Below are 18,775 nucleotides of genomic sequence, written 5' to 3' on the forward strand. Positions count from 1 at the left end.
ACACCCACTTTTCCAATTATACCCCATAATTTGGCAGGTTATGTAAAGTATGAACGCATGTGTGGGGGTTTTGAGGTCTTGTTTTATGTGTTATTACAGTTTTGCTAATGAATGTGAAATTGCCCTTTAGGCTGCAAGGTGCAGTTCCCCCTGAGACCTGTTTATCTTATTAGTTACAATTGTGTCTCAGTGCAGGTGTTGAGTATTCTGGGCTCTCTGCCAAAAGCTACTTATCTAAATAAGTCTGAGAAGCTTTTTTTGCATTCAGTGTAGGAGATCAAAAGGAAATGAGGGACTTTTTATTAAGAATCCGGGACTGCAGGCTGAGTTGTTAAAATTGGGACTGTCCCGTGAAAATAATGAAAATGTGTCCCCAGCCAGCCGCCTGTCACCAAAATATTGCATTTTATTTGACTGTTATTGTTATGCATACTTAAGACTGGCAATATACTTTGTGTTGCAGGTGGATGCAGCCTTAAAAGAAACTGTCAAACAAGCACAAACAAACTGGAGGAGAAATGAAAACAAAATAATACACCGTGGGGTTTTCAGTCCTTTTTTTATTGGCAAAAATCCTGTATACAAGGTGATTTGGTTAAAGTCATTCCTCTGTAACCCTTTCTTGGCACCACAGAATATGATCACACTCTGGAATACAGTAGCCTAAACCTCTGCTATGAAAGATTCTAGGAACTGGGATTTACAGCGCAGTGCCGCCACCTAGTGGGCACGGAGGAGCACACCTCAGGGAAATTCCACTAGGAAAATAAATAGCACACAATTTGCAGTAACAAAGATAAATTTATAAAAAGATGAATAAAGCATTAAACAGTATTTATTATGACCAGTAATCCTGCCCTGGGGAAACTGTATGGTTTATCATCCCCTGGCACAGTCTCTTATGGTGCCACAGTCCCACAATCTTCTCCAGATAGAAAAATGCCCTTGCTTAGTTCAGTCCCTAGCAATATGTTCCTTCACCAAGAGCTCTTTAACCCCCCAGGTAGCACTACCTGCCCCAACATACAGTCAGTTTCTCCCACATAGCAGGCTCATGAGAAACACCTGTCCTCACACAAAGGACACATTAGAATGGCAACAGCCATCCACAGGCAGCTGAGCAGGAGGCAGAGCAATCTCTCTCTCTCTCTTTAGAGCTGAAGCTCAAATCTTGTCCCAAGCAGAACACACCGAAGCCTCTCTTGTTACTGGCAGTTCCTTTACTTTCCACTCTGCACATTTACTTTCTCTGCTGCTCTCTAATTACCTGGATCTGGTTCTGCTGGCCAACTCCGGATTTTGGATCCAAACCCTGTCTCTCTCTGGGTCCTCCCTTTTCCCAGAGCTGCACTGGGGCTTCCAGCCAATCGGATTCCTCTCCAGCTTGTAACCGAGCTGGACAATTTCAGACGGATTAACAGGGGAAAGGGTTCTCTGGTCCCCTACACTGATTAATCAACATGCATATTTGCCCTTTTATGTTATAGTTGCACTTCCTGTTTAAAAAACTTCTGCTGGAATTCTTCTCTTAATGCAAAACTCATGGCAGCTAGAAAAATGTCAAATTTAATTCATACATACTTCTACTGGACCCAATTTTCAAAGTTACATCAAGAAACTCTTTCTTTTCTGGACTAAAATTATGAGCAGGCCCACTCATCAGGGGAAGGAGCAATCAGAATAAAAAAAACCTTAGCGACCTATTTAACATGAGCTCAATAAATAGGTCTTGTGCTGGACATACGTTAATTTAATTAATACATATATATGGATTTTGTTATCTGCAGCACAAAACAAAAATATAAAACCAGTTTCACTTTAGTACCTTCTGTCATTTCCTGGTCCTGCAACGCACATTAACAGTTGATAAAACAAATCATTTCTCAACTCAAAGGCTGCTGCTCAGAGAAGTTTGTTTGCTCAAAGGGAGATAAGGAGCTTTAAATAAATTGTCCTTTTTTACAAAGGTAGGAAGGGGGAATGCTCAGTGGAAAAAAAACTTTCAAGTGACAAAAAATTAGGAAAGTAAAAGTCCAATCAATTGTACTCTTGTTTAGAAAAGTTATTTTTAGGTCTATATTGTCCCTTTAATGCATATGTGTTAGATATGTAACAGTAAGACCTGAATTTACTGACACACACGTATCACGATTTGCAGGTGTTGCTGTACAATATTTTCTTTGATGGCTTGGAAGACAAAAAAACTCGAATTTTCACAGAAATTAAAACCAGAATAGAGGCCTTGCTTCAACAATACAAGGTATGTGTCTAGTAACAGGTTTTTCATGCCACTGACTATCTGGCTGTTGCAGTTGGCTAGATCTGGTGAAACTTGTGAAAATGGCACAGTAGTAAGATTGTATGATAGTCCGACTGCTATAAAGTATCAACTGAATCCCGCCTATTAGTGATATGCGGGTCAGCCGAATACCTGCGGGTAGGACAGGTTCAGGCTGACTTCGGCACATCACTTGCGGTTTGTGGGCAGGTTTGGGTTGAGTTCCTCCGCTCACCCTCCTCACCTGCAAGCTTCACTGCCGGCTGCTGCTTCCGTGTTCTGTATTTTTTTTGTAACTTGCATTTTTATTGAAGGGTTTGGGGGATACAGAAAAGAAGAGGGGGAGGGTTAGGGGTTTCAGTTGTCTTTTTGGTCCATTACAGTTCACAGCATAGATTTAGATCATGGGTGACGTAGTATACATTGTCAGTTTAAACTAATTTTCTGCTTTTAGAAGTTGGTATTGGTGGGGGTGGAGGGAATAGGAGGGAGTGGGATGGAGGGGGGGTAGGGGAGAGATAGGGATAGGAGGGTGGGGGGGAGGGGAAGTAGAGGGTAATAAGGTAGGGTGGGGGGTGGATAGGGAGGATGTAAAAAACATGGAAAACTTATATAAAAAAAGAAAACAGTAAGTAACAGCCTTGATGGTTTTGGAGATTTAAGTTAGTTGAGGGATGCATATACAGTACCTGGGATGAGCCGGGATGTAAAAGAGAGATTCTGCATATTGCTAAACATTTAATTGGCGAGGCCCCTGAACTCCCAAATAGACCAGACCTTTTGAAAATTAGCAGATTTGTTTCGAAGGAATGCTATCCTATCCTCAAAGTGTTTGTTGTTATTTTCTCTAGTAATTACTTCTGGTATAATAGGTGGATCTGTAAATTTCCATTTAGCTGCTAAAGCTATGCGGGTCGCTGTTAAAATATGGTTGGCTAAGGTCTGGGAGTATTTGGAAAGCTCAGAAAAGGGCCTCCACAATAGATAGGTAAGTGGGTCTTTTGGCAATACCTGAGTGGTTAAGTTGATTAGTAGATCTGCTACATTATTGCAATGAGTCTGTATCTTGGGGCATGTCCAAAAGATGTGGAATGGGGTACCCACTTCACCACAGAGTCTGCAACAAGTGTTGGAGTGGTCCGGGAATAAAGCTTGAAGTTTGTCCGGGGTGTAGTACCAAAACATTAATATTTTGTAGATATTCTCTTTCTGTCTGACACGGGTAACTATTTTCTTGGGTCTGTTAGCATTTTGTAGATCCGTGAGATCAGACCTTTTTGTGGTAGGCCTAAGAGTGCCAATGTTTCAAAAGGTAAGGAGGATGCAGATTTAGTTTGTTGGATATAAGGTTGGAGAAAGTGCTGTATTTGAAAATTTTGAAAACTGTCTTAGTTGAAAACCTGGGGCCGGGTTCTGTATTTATACTTTACCTATACTTTAACTTTTATTTAACTGTATTAAAAATTCCTGATAAAATTAATGTTGTGATGTTTAGAAAATATATTATTTTGTGATCAGAAATGTTCAGCCTCCAGGAGATTTCAGGCCATGCCCCATCAGGCACTTACAATGCCTCAATACAAACAAACCACATTTCTTAAATCTGCCCAAGCCAGTTACATTGAGACTTGAGAAATAAGGCAGAATTGCTAGCTCTTCATATTATGTAAAGTCAGTGTTGTCCATATATGCATGGAATTCATATTTATCACTAATTTGGGGGCCTAACACAGTGTACAAAGTGATAAAAGACAAATAACAGATTGCAACTTTTTTTGCACTTTGCATGCTGCAATAGGCTTTACATCTAGTAGGACATATAGAAATGGTATTTCATACTATATGTGATTTGTTACCTTGTGTTTTTAGGGAAATATCCTGCAACAGTTGACAAATGACCTAAATATGGTGCTAGGAAACAATCCCCCTTCCTTTACTTTGCAATTTGTCCAAGACGCCATTGGAAATGAGCTGGATGACGCACTGTCTTGGTAAGTGTAGAGGATTCAGCAAAACATTGGTACTTTAAAAATTGTAAAAACAGTAAATCTGCAAATATTGCTCTTTTGGTTGAACAATATAAGCACTGACTGCTTGTCCTGGCTGATTTGCTTATTTCTAATTTAAGGTTTGTTTTTATAACTTGATTGTGGGAAAATATCTTAAATAAATTTGATTATTTTTTTTTTAAACTGCAATTGTTTTCGTGACTGCTAGTATACTACATTTCCACAAAAATCACACTGTTCAATGTTGAAAATAACCTACTTTCCACTCCATATTTTTTTCATTTAAGTTTTGATATTTTTTTAATAAATAAATCTTAAAAATTAGAGTTTGAAAAGCTTCAAGATACTTTTTTTTTTTAAATTCTTGATTTCGTTAAATTGCAGAAAATACACAATCTTGAATTTTAATAATTTTTCCCCTTGGTGTTTCTGAATATCACCTCAAATGCATTATTCAGTAAAGTTTAACGCAGCAGCAAGTGATATTGCAAAAAGGGGTTGGAAATCTTGTTAAATAAAAATTCTCAATCAAGCTGTGTAAATATTACTACACTTCTCTGCAAATATGGTTCTATCATAAAAAAAATGTTTTGGTGTTTTGCTAAAGCCATACCTACAAAATTCCATTACTAGCTGTTTCTTCAAATCAGACTGAAACAGGGAATAATTATACTATGCCAGAATGGATGGAATAACATCCTGCCCTCCATCTGTGTCCTTAACTTGTACATTCTTCTGCCGTGCAAGTTGTGGAAATACAAACGCAAGTTGAAGTAGATTCCTGTACGTTGCTAAATTACAAGGCTGCCTTAAGTCCATTAGTACTATAAGTAAATGACCCCTTATGTTATTTGATAAAGATAATTATAGACAGAGAGTAAGAGACAATTAAGAAAGTTTTAGCAAACTGACATTTTGCAAAGCAGATAGATGTGTCAGTTTGCCTAAATGTGTTTGATTGCTTTACGTGGTCAAACGTATTTTGTTTTCAGTTTGTCAGCATTCAGCAGCAGAGTTAGTACTTAACATCTATCCAAATTGTTATTGCCCACAAATTATTTTATTTTCTAGGTATGTTGGCAACAAAAGGCGACCTTTCAATGTAAAAACAATGAGGAAATGTTTTGAGAAGAGTCAAAACCAATGTTTTAAAGAAACCATACTTATACCAAATTTTGAAAAAGGTATTTATGTGAAAAGTGCAAAGGAAAATGTAAGTTACAGTGACATATTTTTATTCTAGTGAATTCATGGTGTAGCTCACCATAGCATTAAGTAATTTAGTATGATGTTGACAGTGATAATTTCAGAAAATTTTCCATTTGTTTTTTTTTATTATTATTTATTTTTATTGTTTACAATCTGTGGATTTTAGAATCATGTAATTTTTGTTCTTTGGTCTTTAGTTTGGAAAAACAGACTGGAGAGAAAAGAGTCTTAATAGCTATGTACTTTCTTTACATTTATAATGAATCTGACTACTGGTTGCCAGGCTAACTAACAGTAGCAACCATACAGAGAAGTTTCAGAAGTCCCAGCAGCACTGACCTGAAAATAATGAAGCCTTCAAATAAAAAACCCCAACACTAAAGTCAAAAATAGTGGAGGTTCACTGATGTTTTGGGGATGAAGGTTTTTTTTTTAACCAGATCTGAAAAGATATTGTAAATGGATAACAAAGTTTTGTAATTTTAATATTGAAAAGGGAATTGTGAAAACCTGGTTCTGGTTTATTGAAAATGTATTAGTGAACACTGACTTCGGGTTATGGCAAATCACACATGCTCATAGCCACCAGTAGTTAGATGTGGAGGGTCTTCTGCCTCAGGTCAGAGGGAAAGAATTCATTCATTTGTGTAGGAAGCAGGGCTGGAATTAGGGGTAGGCAGAAAAGGCACTTGCCTAGGCCGCAGAGGGAAGCGCTAGAAACATACTTTATCTGTCTGCCCATCCCTAGTTCAGGGCCATGGAGGATTACTGAATGCAATTTTTAGTTGTGCAAGGGGGTTGTAGTCACTCTGACAATTGTACCACATCCCATGTTTGTCACTCTCTCATGTGCATGTGCTTGTACTCAATGTGCGGGGGGGGGGGGGGGGGGTCACGTCCAATCGTCAGCTTGCAGACGATTGATATGAAAGTTGCCAGTAAATATAAGTTTCTTCCTAGCTCTGAATACCCCCACACCAGTATTATGTGGTGTCCAATGCTCCCTTGACATGTTAATCTTCCCACCACACACTTTTGACAGTTAGGGTTCCCCAGGCCCAAGTCTCCAGCCTACTTACCTCGATTCTCCCGAGTCTGTCAGGGTTGATGCTCCTCACCACACACTTTTAGCATCCATTTCAGGTACACTATGCCCTACGTACCCTAGTCCCTAGTCTTGAACACGCATGGTATCCAAAGCTATTGTGATACTAAAACCTACAGTTAGTACTGATTGTACTGTTGGTATATATAGTTTATGTATGCGAGTATATAGATAGGTCAGTATGGGTCTGTATGTGAGTGGATAGATAGGTCAGTGTGGGTCTGTATGTGAGTGGATAGATAGGTCAGTATGGGTCTGTATGTGAGTGGATAGATGGGTCAGTATGGGTCTGTATGTGAGTGGATAGATGGGTCAGTATGGGTCTGTATGTGAGTGGATAGATAGGTCAGTATGGGTCTGTATGTGAGTGGATAGATAGGTCAGTGTGGGTCTGTACGTGAGTGGATAGATAGGTCAGTGTGGGTCTGTATGTGAGTGGATAGATGGGTCAGTATGGGTCTGTATGTGAGTGTATAGATAGGTCAGTGTGGGGCTGTATGTGAGTGTATAGATAGGTCAGTATGGGTCTGTATGTGAGTGTATAGATAGGTCAGTGTGGGTCTGTATGTGAGTGTATAGATAGGTCAGTGTGGGTCTGTATGTGAGTGGATAGATAGGTCAGTATGGGTCTGTATGTGAGTGGATAGATGGGTCTGTATGTGAGTGTATAGATAGGTCAGTGTGGGTCTGTATGTGAGTGGATAGATAGGTCAGTATGGGTCTGTATGTGAGTGGATAGATAGGTCAGTATGGGTCTGTATGTGAGTGGATAGATAGGTCAGTGTGGGTCTGTATGTGAGTATATAGATAGGTCAGTATGGGTCTGTATGTGAGTATATAGATAGGTCAGTATGGGTCTGTATGTGAGTGTATAGATAGTTCAGTATGGGTCTGTATGTGAGTGGATAGATAGGTCAGTATGGGTCTGTATGTGAGTGGATAGATAGGTCAGTATGGGTCTGTAGGTGAGTGTATAGATAGGTCAGTATGGGTCTGTAGGTGAGTGGATAGATAGGTCAGTATGGGTCTGTATGTGAGTGGATAGATAGGTCAGTATGGGTCTGTATGTGAGTATATAGATAGGTCAGTATAGGTTTGTGGGTGCTGGGTTTACTTGGAATGGTTGAACTTGACAGTCGTTTTTCAACCCTATGTAACTATACAGTCCCTATCTCTAACTGGGCGAGTACCGCCGGGACACTTGTCCCTTACTTTCTCCTCACTGGAGCATCAGATGCTTGTTTCGCTACCCTGTCAATAACTCTTACCATCTGCAGTGAACCCCTATAAATATCTCCTTCCACTGCCTTAGTTAATCTCTCCTGACAGTTACCTTACTGAGGCCTACTTCAGGCTCCCTAGTGTCATGCACTATTCCCTTTTCATTGGCCAAAGAGAAAGGGGTTTAATTTACCTTCCGTCATATAGCTTCTTCTGGGGCATTCCCCTTACCAACCTGGTGGCTTAATTAAAACTTACAGTAATTACATAAAAGATTTGTAAAAACAGACGCGGTCAAGTCAAAACAGTTGCATGTGACAAAAAAGCTGCACCCACACTTTGCAAATTTTGCAGATTTGCTCATCACTTCTTCTGAATGCTCCAATACCAAATATTCATAGTTTCATGGAGACTTCTCACATAGATCAATAATTTGCAGCAGTACAATACCAGATCTCCAAAGCACTGCTCTAGAAAGCTGCATTCTTTAGATTTCAAGGCCAAAAATTCTACTAACAGTAGGTTTACCCTAGAAAACAATACATTTTAGAAAGAACAGATTTTGTTCCAGAATAGGTAAAACTGTTATCGGTTTTTATAATTATTTGTGACATTTTTGAAAAATCACACAAAGCTTCCAGTCTATAGCATCTTATCTCTTACAGATCATGAAGTAACCAAATAAAACATTCTAAATATAAATAGCAGGGGGCCAATGAACAGTTTGATACCCAATGTGCATAGGTTTACTAAAGTATATGGCATGTAGGGGCCCCAAATGAAAGTACCCCCATATGATCTATCATTTCCGCTCCTGCAAAATAAACACATTTACATCATTTTATGTGGGATAAAGCTACAAAAAGTACGCTCAGCTAAAAAAGTCATATATTTTTGGAAAGTACACATTCCCCCGAATCTAAAATGGGTACCCATGTCTTTCTACTCCAAAGTACCAGGCCACAAATCTTTTTGCCCATTTTGATAAAATTTCCAAAAATCACTGTAAAGCTTCCAGCATCGCATCTCCCAAACACCTTTAGGTACCAAGATAATACAACAGTATGTGGCATTTAAGGGCCTCAGGGTGTACAAACTCTATATGAGCTATCATTTCTGTCATTTCAGCTCCTTCAAAATCAACACATATACATAATTTTATATTAGATAAAGCTACAAAAAAGTTTGCTCACCAAAGAAAGCCATATGTTTTCAGAAAATACACGTTCTCCTAAATCCAAACTGGGTACATACCTTTCTACTCTAATGTACCAAGCCGCAAAGCTTTCCTAAAGTTGGCATTTTTTATGACTTTTTTAAAAAAAAACACCTCAAAGCTCCCACTTTGCAGCATCTTATCTCCCACATTTCATTAGAAACCAAGATAAAACATCCAAAAGGACAAGATGCTGCTTGGAGGTCGGGCCTGCAATGATTGCGTCAAAAAATTGACATGACACTGTCCACTGACATGACATTGCCCAGGGGGGCTGTCATCACTTCTGACTCTCTGCAGAGGTGGCAGAAGTTGCCTCTGCAGAAAGAAACCTCTATCTACTCAAGAACATATGGGGAACGTGCTTGGCAGATAGAGCCTTTTTCTGCCAGCACGGACAGCTTACGTGCTTGGCAAATAAAGGGTTAAATGTCCACTTGGAGTCTCTGAAACTGCTATAAATGTTTTTCAAAAAGAGCAATTTTCCCAAGTTCTGAAATGTAAAAATAACACAATTCTAACACCACTATGGGTGCCATCTTGCTTAGTAAAGACTTCACCTCACCTGTTTGACATCAAGCCATGCCATCACCTCATATACACTGTAAAGACTGTAAAAAACGTGCAGAACTTGGGCTTTGCATTATGTGATTGCCCAGTGTGGGCAGGAGGAGCTAACAGCCTAATATTTGCTGAGGAGAGAAATACTGTGAGACCAAACTTTGTTACATCTTTGTCCCCTAACAGTGCATTTTGCTGAGAACTTGGATATAAAGTGTCATTGTTTAACCTTTTCTTGTCCGTAAGCTAACTTTTCTAATTCTCATTCCTTGTTGATGTATATTTTTTTTCTTTAGACTGAACGAAACATCAAAGAATGTATAATGGATATAAAGGAGTCCTTTTTATTTCTGTTAACTGAATTGCACATGGACGGGTAAGAACCAAGCAAAGAACAAAGACAGAATTTTTTTTTTAGATACAAATGAAGACAGAACATATTCACTGGAAAAATATTCAGTGGGATGATCCTGTTACATAGGGTTGAGAAAATCAAGTTTAACCCTTCCAAGTAAACCCAGCACACACAAACCCATACTGACCTATCTATCCCTCACATACAGACCCATACTGACCTATCTATCCACTCACATACAGACAGACCCACACTGACCTATCTATACACTCACATACAGACCCATACTGACCTATTTATACACTCACATACAGACCCATACTGACCTATCTATCCACTCACATACAGACCCATACTGATCTATCTATCCACTCACATACAGACCCATACTGACCTATCTATCCACTCACATACAGACCCATACTGACCTATCTATACACTCACATACAGACCCATACTGACCTATCCACTCACATACAGACCCGTACTGACCTATCTATCCACTCATACAGACCCATACTGACCTATCTATCCACTCACATACAGACCCATACTGACCTATCTATCCACTCACATACAGACCCATACTGACCTATCTATACACTCACATACAGACCCATACTGACCTATCCACTCACATACAGACCCGTACTGACCTATCTATCCACTCATACAGACCCATACTGACCTATCTATACACTCACATACAGACCCATACTGACCTATCTATCCACTCACATACAGACCCATACTGACCTATCTATACACTCACATACAGACCCATACTGACCTATCTATCCACTCACATACAGACCCATACTGACCTATCTATACACTCACATACAGACCCATACTGATCTATCTATACACTCACATACAGACCCATACTGACCTATCTATACACTCACATACAGACCCATACTGACCTATCCACTCACATACAGACCCATACTGACCTATCTATCCACTCACATACAGACCCATACTGACCTATCTATCCACTCACATACAGACCCATACTGACCTATCTATCCACTCACATACAGACCCATACTGACCTATCTATACACTCACATACAGACCCATACTGACCTATCCACTCACATACAGACCCGTACTGACCTATCTATCCACTCATACAGACCCATACTGACCTATCTATACACTCACATACAGACCCATACTGACCTATCTATCCACTCACATACAGACCCATACTGACCTATCTATACACTCACATACAGACCCATACTGACCTATCTATCCACTCACATACAGACCCATACTGACCTATCTATACACTCACATACAGACCCATACTGATCTATCTATACACTCACATACAGACCCATACTGACCTATCTATCCACTCACACACAGACCCATACTGACCTATTTATCCACTCACATACAGACCCATACTGACCTATCTATACACTCACATACAGACCCATACTGACCTATCTATCCACTCACATACAGACCCATACTGACCTATCTATACACTCACATACAGACCCATACTGACCTATCTATCCACTCACATACAGACCCACACTGACCTATCTATACACTCACATACAGACCCATACTGACCTATCTATCCACTCACATACAGACCCACACTGACCTATCTATCCACTCACATACAGACCCACACTGACCTATCTATACACTCACATACAGACCCGTACTGACCTATTTATCCACTCACATACAGACCCATACTGACCTATCTATCCACTCACATACAGACCCATACTGACCTATCTATCCACTCACATACAGACCCATACTGACCTATCTATCGACTCACATACAGACCCATACTAATCTATCTATCCACTCACATACAGACCCATACTGACCTATCCACTCACATACAGACCCGTACTGACCTATCCACTCAAACACAGACCCGTACTGACCTATCTATCCACTCACATACAGACCCATACTGACCTATCCACTCACATACAGACCCGTACTGACCTATCTATACACTCACATACAGACCCATACTGACCTATCCACTCACATACAGACCCGTACTGACCTATCTATCCACTCATATACAGACCCGTACTGACCTATCCACTCACATACAGACCCATACTGACCTATCTATACACTCACATACAGACCCATACTGATCTATCTATCCACTCACATACAGACCCGTACTGACCTATCTATCCACTCACATACAGACCCATACTGACCTATCTATCCACTCACATACAGACAGACCCACACTGACCTATCTATACACTCACATACAGACCCATACTGACCTATTTATACACTCACATACAGACCCATACTGACCTATCTATCCACTCACATACAGACCCAAAAAATCAAGTTTAACCCTTCCAAGTAAACCCAGCACACACAAACCCATACTGACCTATCTATCCCTCACATACAGACCCATACTGACCTATCTATCCACTCACATACAGACAGACCCACACTGACCTATCTATACACTCACATACAGACCCATACTGACCTATTTATACACTCACATACAGACCCATACTGACCTATCTATCCACTCACATACAGACCCATACTGATCTATCTATCCACTCACATACAGACCCATACTGACCTATCTATCCACTCACATACAGACCCATACTGACCTATCTATACACTCACATACAGACCCATACTGACCTATCCACTCACATACAGACCCGTACTGACCTATCTATCCACTCATACAGACCCATACTGACCTATCTATCCACTCACATACAGACCCATACTGACCTATCTATCCACTCACATACAGACCCATACTGACCTATCTATACACTCACATACAGACCCATACTGACCTATCCACTCACATACAGACCCGTACTGACCTATCTATCCACTCATACAGACCCATACTGACCTATCTATACACTCACATACAGACCCATACTGACCTATCTATCCACTCACATACAGACCCATACTGACCTATCTATACACTCACATACAGACCCATACTGACCTATCTATCCACTCACATACAGACCCATACTGACCTATCTATACACTCACATACAGACCCATACTGATCTATCTATACACTCACATACAGACCCATACTGACCTATCTATACACTCACATACAGACCCATACTGACCTATCCACTCACATACAGACCCATACTGACCTATCTATCCACTCACATACAGACCCATACTGACCTATCTATCCACTCACATACAGACCCATACTGACCTATCTATCCACTCACATACAGACCCATACTGACCTATCTATACACTCACATACAGACCCATACTGACCTATCCACTCACATACAGACCCGTACTGACCTATCTATCCACTCATACAGACCCATACTGACCTATCTATACACTCACATACAGACCCATACTGACCTATCTATCCACTCACATACAGACCCATACTGACCTATCTATACACTCACATACAGACCCATACTGACCTATCTATCCACTCACATACAGACCCATACTGACCTATCTATACACTCACATACAGACCCATACTGATCTATCTATACACTCACATACAGACCCATACTGACCTATCTATCCACTCACACACAGACCCATACTGACCTATTTATCCACTCACATACAGACCCATACTGACCTATCTATACACTCACATACAGACCCATACTGACCTATCTATCCACTCACATACAGACCCATACTGACCTATCTATACACTCACATACAGACCCATACTGACCTATCTATCCACTCACATACAGACCCACACTGACCTATCTATACACTCACATACAGACCCATACTGACCTATCTATCCACTCACATACAGACCCACACTGACCTATCTATCCACTCACATACAGACCCACACTGACCTATCTATACACTCACATACAGACCCGTACTGACCTATTTATCCACTCACATACAGACCCATACTGACCTATCTATCCACTCACATACAGACCCATACTGACCTATCTATCCACTCACATACAGACCCATACTGACCTATCTATCGACTCACATACAGACCCATACTAATCTATCTATCCACTCACATACAGACCCATACTGACCTATCCACTCACATACAGACCCGTACTGACCTATCCACTCAAACACAGACCCGTACTGACCTATCTATCCACTCACATACAGACCCATACTGACCTATCCACTCACATACAGACCCGTACTGACCTATCTATACACTCACATACAGACCCATACTGACCTATCCACTCACATACAGACCCGTACTGACCTATCTATCCACTCATATACAGACCCGTACTGACCTATCCACTCACATACAGACCCATACTGACCTATCTATACACTCACATACAGACCCATACTGACCTATCTATCCACTCACATACAGACCCATACTGACCTATCTATACACTCACATACAGACCCATACTGACCTATCCACTCACATACAGACCCGTACTGACCTATCCACTCACACACAGACCCGTACTGACCTATCCACTCACATACAGACCCATACTGACCTATCCACTCACATACAGACCCATACTGACCTATCTATCCACTCACATACAGACCCGTACTGACCTATCCACTCACATACAGACCCGTACTGACCTATCTATCCACTCACATACAGACCCGTACTGACCTATCTATCCACTCACATACAGACCCGTACTGACCTATCTATACACTCACATACAGACCCATTCTGACCTATCTATCCACTCACATACAGACCCATACTGACCTATCTATCCACTCACATACAGACCCATACTGACCTATCTATACACTCACATACAGACCCATACTGACCTATCTATCCACTCACATACAGACCCATACTGACCTATCCACTCACATACAGACCCATACTGACCTATCCACTCACATACAGACCCGTACTGACCTATTTATCCACTCACATACAGACCCATACTGACCTATCTATCCACTCACATACAGACCCATACTGACCCATCTATACACTCACATACAGACCCATACTGACCCATCTATACACTCACATACAGACCCATACTGACCTATCTATCCACTCACATACAGACCCATACTGACCTATCTATACACTCACATACAGACCCATACTGACCTAACTATCCACTCACATACAGACCCATACTGACCTATCTATCCACTCACATACAGACCCATTCTGACCTATCTATCCACTCGCATACAGACCCATACTGACCTATCTATACACTCACATACAGACCCACACTGACCTATCTATCCACTCACATACAGACCCATACTGACCTATCCACTCACATACAGACCCATACTGACCTATCTATCCACTCACATACAGACCCGTACTGACCTATCTATCCACTCACATACAGACCCATACTGACCTATCTATCCACTCACATACAGACCCATACTGACCTATCTATACACTCTCACATACAGACCCATACTGACCTATCTATACACTCACATACAGACCCATACTGACCTATCTATACACTCACATACAGACCCATACTGACCTATCTATACACTCACATACAGACCCATACTGACCTATCTATACACTCACATACAGACCCACACTGACCTATCTATCCACTCACGTACATAAACTATATATACAACCACTAATACTAACTGTAGATATTAGTATCACAATAGCCGTGGATACTATGCTTGTTCAAGAACTCATCCAGGCCCCTCTTCAAGGCATTAACAGAATTTGCCATTACAACATCACTTTAAATACCATAGAATGTAGAATTTACAACCTGTGGATAAAAGGGATCCCAGGCCCATGAATGCTATATGCTATGATATGAAACACCTGGTACAGAAGCAGATCTGTGGTTTCTGCTTCATTCGCCCACTTCTAAGCAATTAAAGGAACAGTAACACCAAAAAATAAAAGTGTATAAAAGTAACTAAAATATAATGTGCTGCTGCCCTGCACTGGTAAAAGTTGTGTGTTTACTTCAGAAAGACTACTATAATTTATATAAATAAGCTGCTATGTAGCCATGGGGGCAGCCATTCAAAGGAGAAAAGGCACAGGCACATAGCAGCTAACAGATAAAACACTATTGTATTCTACAGAGCTTATCTGTTATCTGCTATGTAACCTGTGCCTTTTCTCCTTTTTTCCAGCTTGAATGGCTGCCCCCGGGGCTACACAGTAGCTTATTATATAAATTATAGTAGTGTTACTGTAGCAAACACACCAGTTTTACCAGAGCAGGGCAGGGCAACAGTGCATTATATTTATATTACTTGAAAGCTCTTTCATTTTTTGGTGTTACTGTTCCTTTAACAAAGAGGGAGAATGTGTGGCCCATTAAAAACATAGCAACATTCCTGCATGTCTTCCTGCCAATCAGTTTAAAGTTAAGTGACACAGACACTAACACTGTTTCAACAAATTTACTCTAGATCACACATACTGTATTATTTTTATTGGGCGGGGGAGATATTGCACTCTTACAGCACTGAAACTGAATAACTGTCAGGTGCAGCCACAGGTTGGTGGCTGGCAGGTAGGAGCTTATATGCTGTGTAATATGGATAGAGTGGGTACTTCACTTGTTGATAGGCCGAAAACATGTTTTGGTGAAACATGATTTATTATAAGGAGTGAATAAAGAATTAAACAGATACGAAAGTCCTTACAACAGGCCAGTGGTCAGAGGCAGGCAGCCACACAACACAAGTCCGTATAGCAGGCAGAGGGTCTGAACTGGCAGCAAGCAAGGAGTGTCTGAATAACAGGCAGTGGTCAGGGGTAGGCTGAAGACAGGGAGAAGCTGAATAAACAGGCCGAGGTCAATACCAGGAGATCCAACCGAGGTCAGGGGCAGGAGCAGAGGAACAGGTTATAGCCACGGAACCAGGCAGGAACACGAGCAAGAGTCGGGCAGTAACACTGGCAGGAGTCAGGCAGGAACCAGACAGGACTCAGGCAAGTCATGGGCAGGACTCAGTCAGGAACGCGGGCAGGACTCAGGCAGGACTCAATCAGGAACGCGGGCAGGACTCAGGCAGGAACACGGGCAGGACTCAGGCATAAGGCTTTAATGATCAAGCAACCAGGAAGAAGAGTGATTAACAATATGTGTAGGACCGGATCCTCAAGGTCTCCTGGGGCTCAGCAAGGTAATGCAGGACCCGTTTAAAATACAGTTCAGAGTTCGCGCACAGGCAGGTCCTGACAATAACTTACTTACAACTAAATACAGAGAAAAGTTTTTTCTCTTTGAATTGAATTTTGTCCAAGAGATTTCATGTGATAGTACCAAGATAAAACACCCTAAATATGAACACCAAGGGTCCACTGAACAATTTGATACCCAATATGTTTACCTAAGGTGAATATACCCCATACAATCTATCATTTCTGTCATTTCAGCTCCTTCAAAATCAACACATTTATATAATTTTATATGAGATAAAGCTACAAATAAGTATGCTCACACAAGAAAGCCATATATTTTCAGAAAATACACATTCTCCTAAATCCAAAATGGGTACCCATGTCTTTCTACTCTAATGTACCAAGCCTTAAAGCTTTACTAAAGTTGGCATTTTTGATGACATTTCCGAAAATCACCTCAAAGCTTCCACTTTGTCGCATCTTATCTCCCACATATCATTAGGCATTGGCAATTAAAGAGTTAAATGTGAAAAGGTAATTATGTAGTTAAATTCATATTTATTAACATATCTCTCAAACCTTGCAATAACCTTTTCTCATTGAATTGAGTCCTGGAGTTAAAAGATAAGTAAACCTTTAAAATAAGCAAATGCACAGTTGATGAGAGTGCTATTCTTAGCACTTTTTCAATTTATATATTTTTTTTTTTTAATTCTAAGATTTCAAGGGTTAAAGTAATGTTAATATGAATGCATTTCATATTTATCACATGGAACCCCTATTGAAGTCTATGGGAAAAAAACTGGAACTGCATAATGAGAAAAGTTTTTTCTCTTTGAATTGAATCTTGTCCATGAGTTTTCACATGATATCCTGAAATATCTTTCTCTCATTCAGTTGAATGTGGACCAACTTTGTTGGGCATTAAAGGAGAAAAGTCCAACTTCCCAAATTTAACCAGCACCAAAGGCTAGAGAAAAAAGGATATATACTGTATATAGGGCCTGATTCACTAAAGTGCGATAAAAATTATCGCACGCTTTTTTGCGTTAAAAAACGCAAAATAATTTGCGCGCGATTCACCATAGTATTATCGCGTGCGAAAAATCGCCATTTTCGCATGGGTTATTTCTCGCACTAGTTTTACCGCATGCATTAATTTCCGCGCTGAAAAGAATACGATCGCATGATTCACTATAACTTTTGCGCGCTAAATATCGCATTCGGCTATGCGAAAATTAACACCTACTACAGGCAGGCGAAAAATTATACAAAAGTACAGTAAATGATTTTTTGCAATAAAATATGGACTTACAGTGTTATTTATTCAAGTATGTGTTTCCCCTAGAGTGACGCAGCCGCCAGTTTGCAGGGAAATGTTCATTTTTAATACAGTAATTTTCTGCAAGTATTGGCGTGTATGGCTAACATGGCGTGCGTTCATTTGCGCGACTATTTATATTTGGCTACAAGTGATGAAATGTTTCGCCAGGCATGGATTCGCAGCGAATTTTTGGACGTGCGTTGAATTTTTTTGCGGCGGATTTTTTCATGCGTTTCGCAAAACAATCTGCCAATGGCAAAACGCATGAAAAAATTTGCCACGCAAAAATTCACCGCAAATCCAAAAATTTATACAAGCGTCAAAAAATAATA

At 40.5% G+C, this 18,775-nt stretch overlaps 1 protein-coding gene across 2 annotated transcripts in view; it reads left to right on the forward strand.

The window, feature by feature from the left end:
- Nucleotides 1-18,775, forward strand: part of LOC100488482 — a 127,034-nt gene that overhangs the window by 90,161 nt on the left and 18,098 nt on the right. The window contains exons 17-21 of one of the 2 annotated variants that reach the window (XM_031895348.1): nt 464-586; nt 2,159-2,260; nt 4,148-4,269; nt 5,359-5,471; nt 9,896-9,975. In XM_031895348.1, coding sequence (XP_031751208.1) covers nt 464-586; nt 2,159-2,260; nt 4,148-4,269; nt 5,359-5,471; nt 9,896-9,900 — 465 coding nt within the window. In that variant the 3' untranslated portion in view covers nt 9,901-9,975. Of the gene's footprint in view, nt 1-463; nt 587-2,158; nt 2,261-4,147; nt 4,270-5,358; nt 5,501-9,895; nt 9,976-18,775 lie in introns of those variants that run through there. The other variant, XM_031895347.1, reaches the window with a different exon arrangement.

The sequence above is a fragment of the Xenopus tropicalis genome, chromosome 1 (assembly GCF_000004195.4).
Source record: "Xenopus tropicalis strain Nigerian chromosome 1, UCB_Xtro_10.0, whole genome shotgun sequence".
NCBI lineage: Eukaryota > Metazoa > Chordata > Amphibia > Anura > Pipidae > Xenopus > Xenopus tropicalis.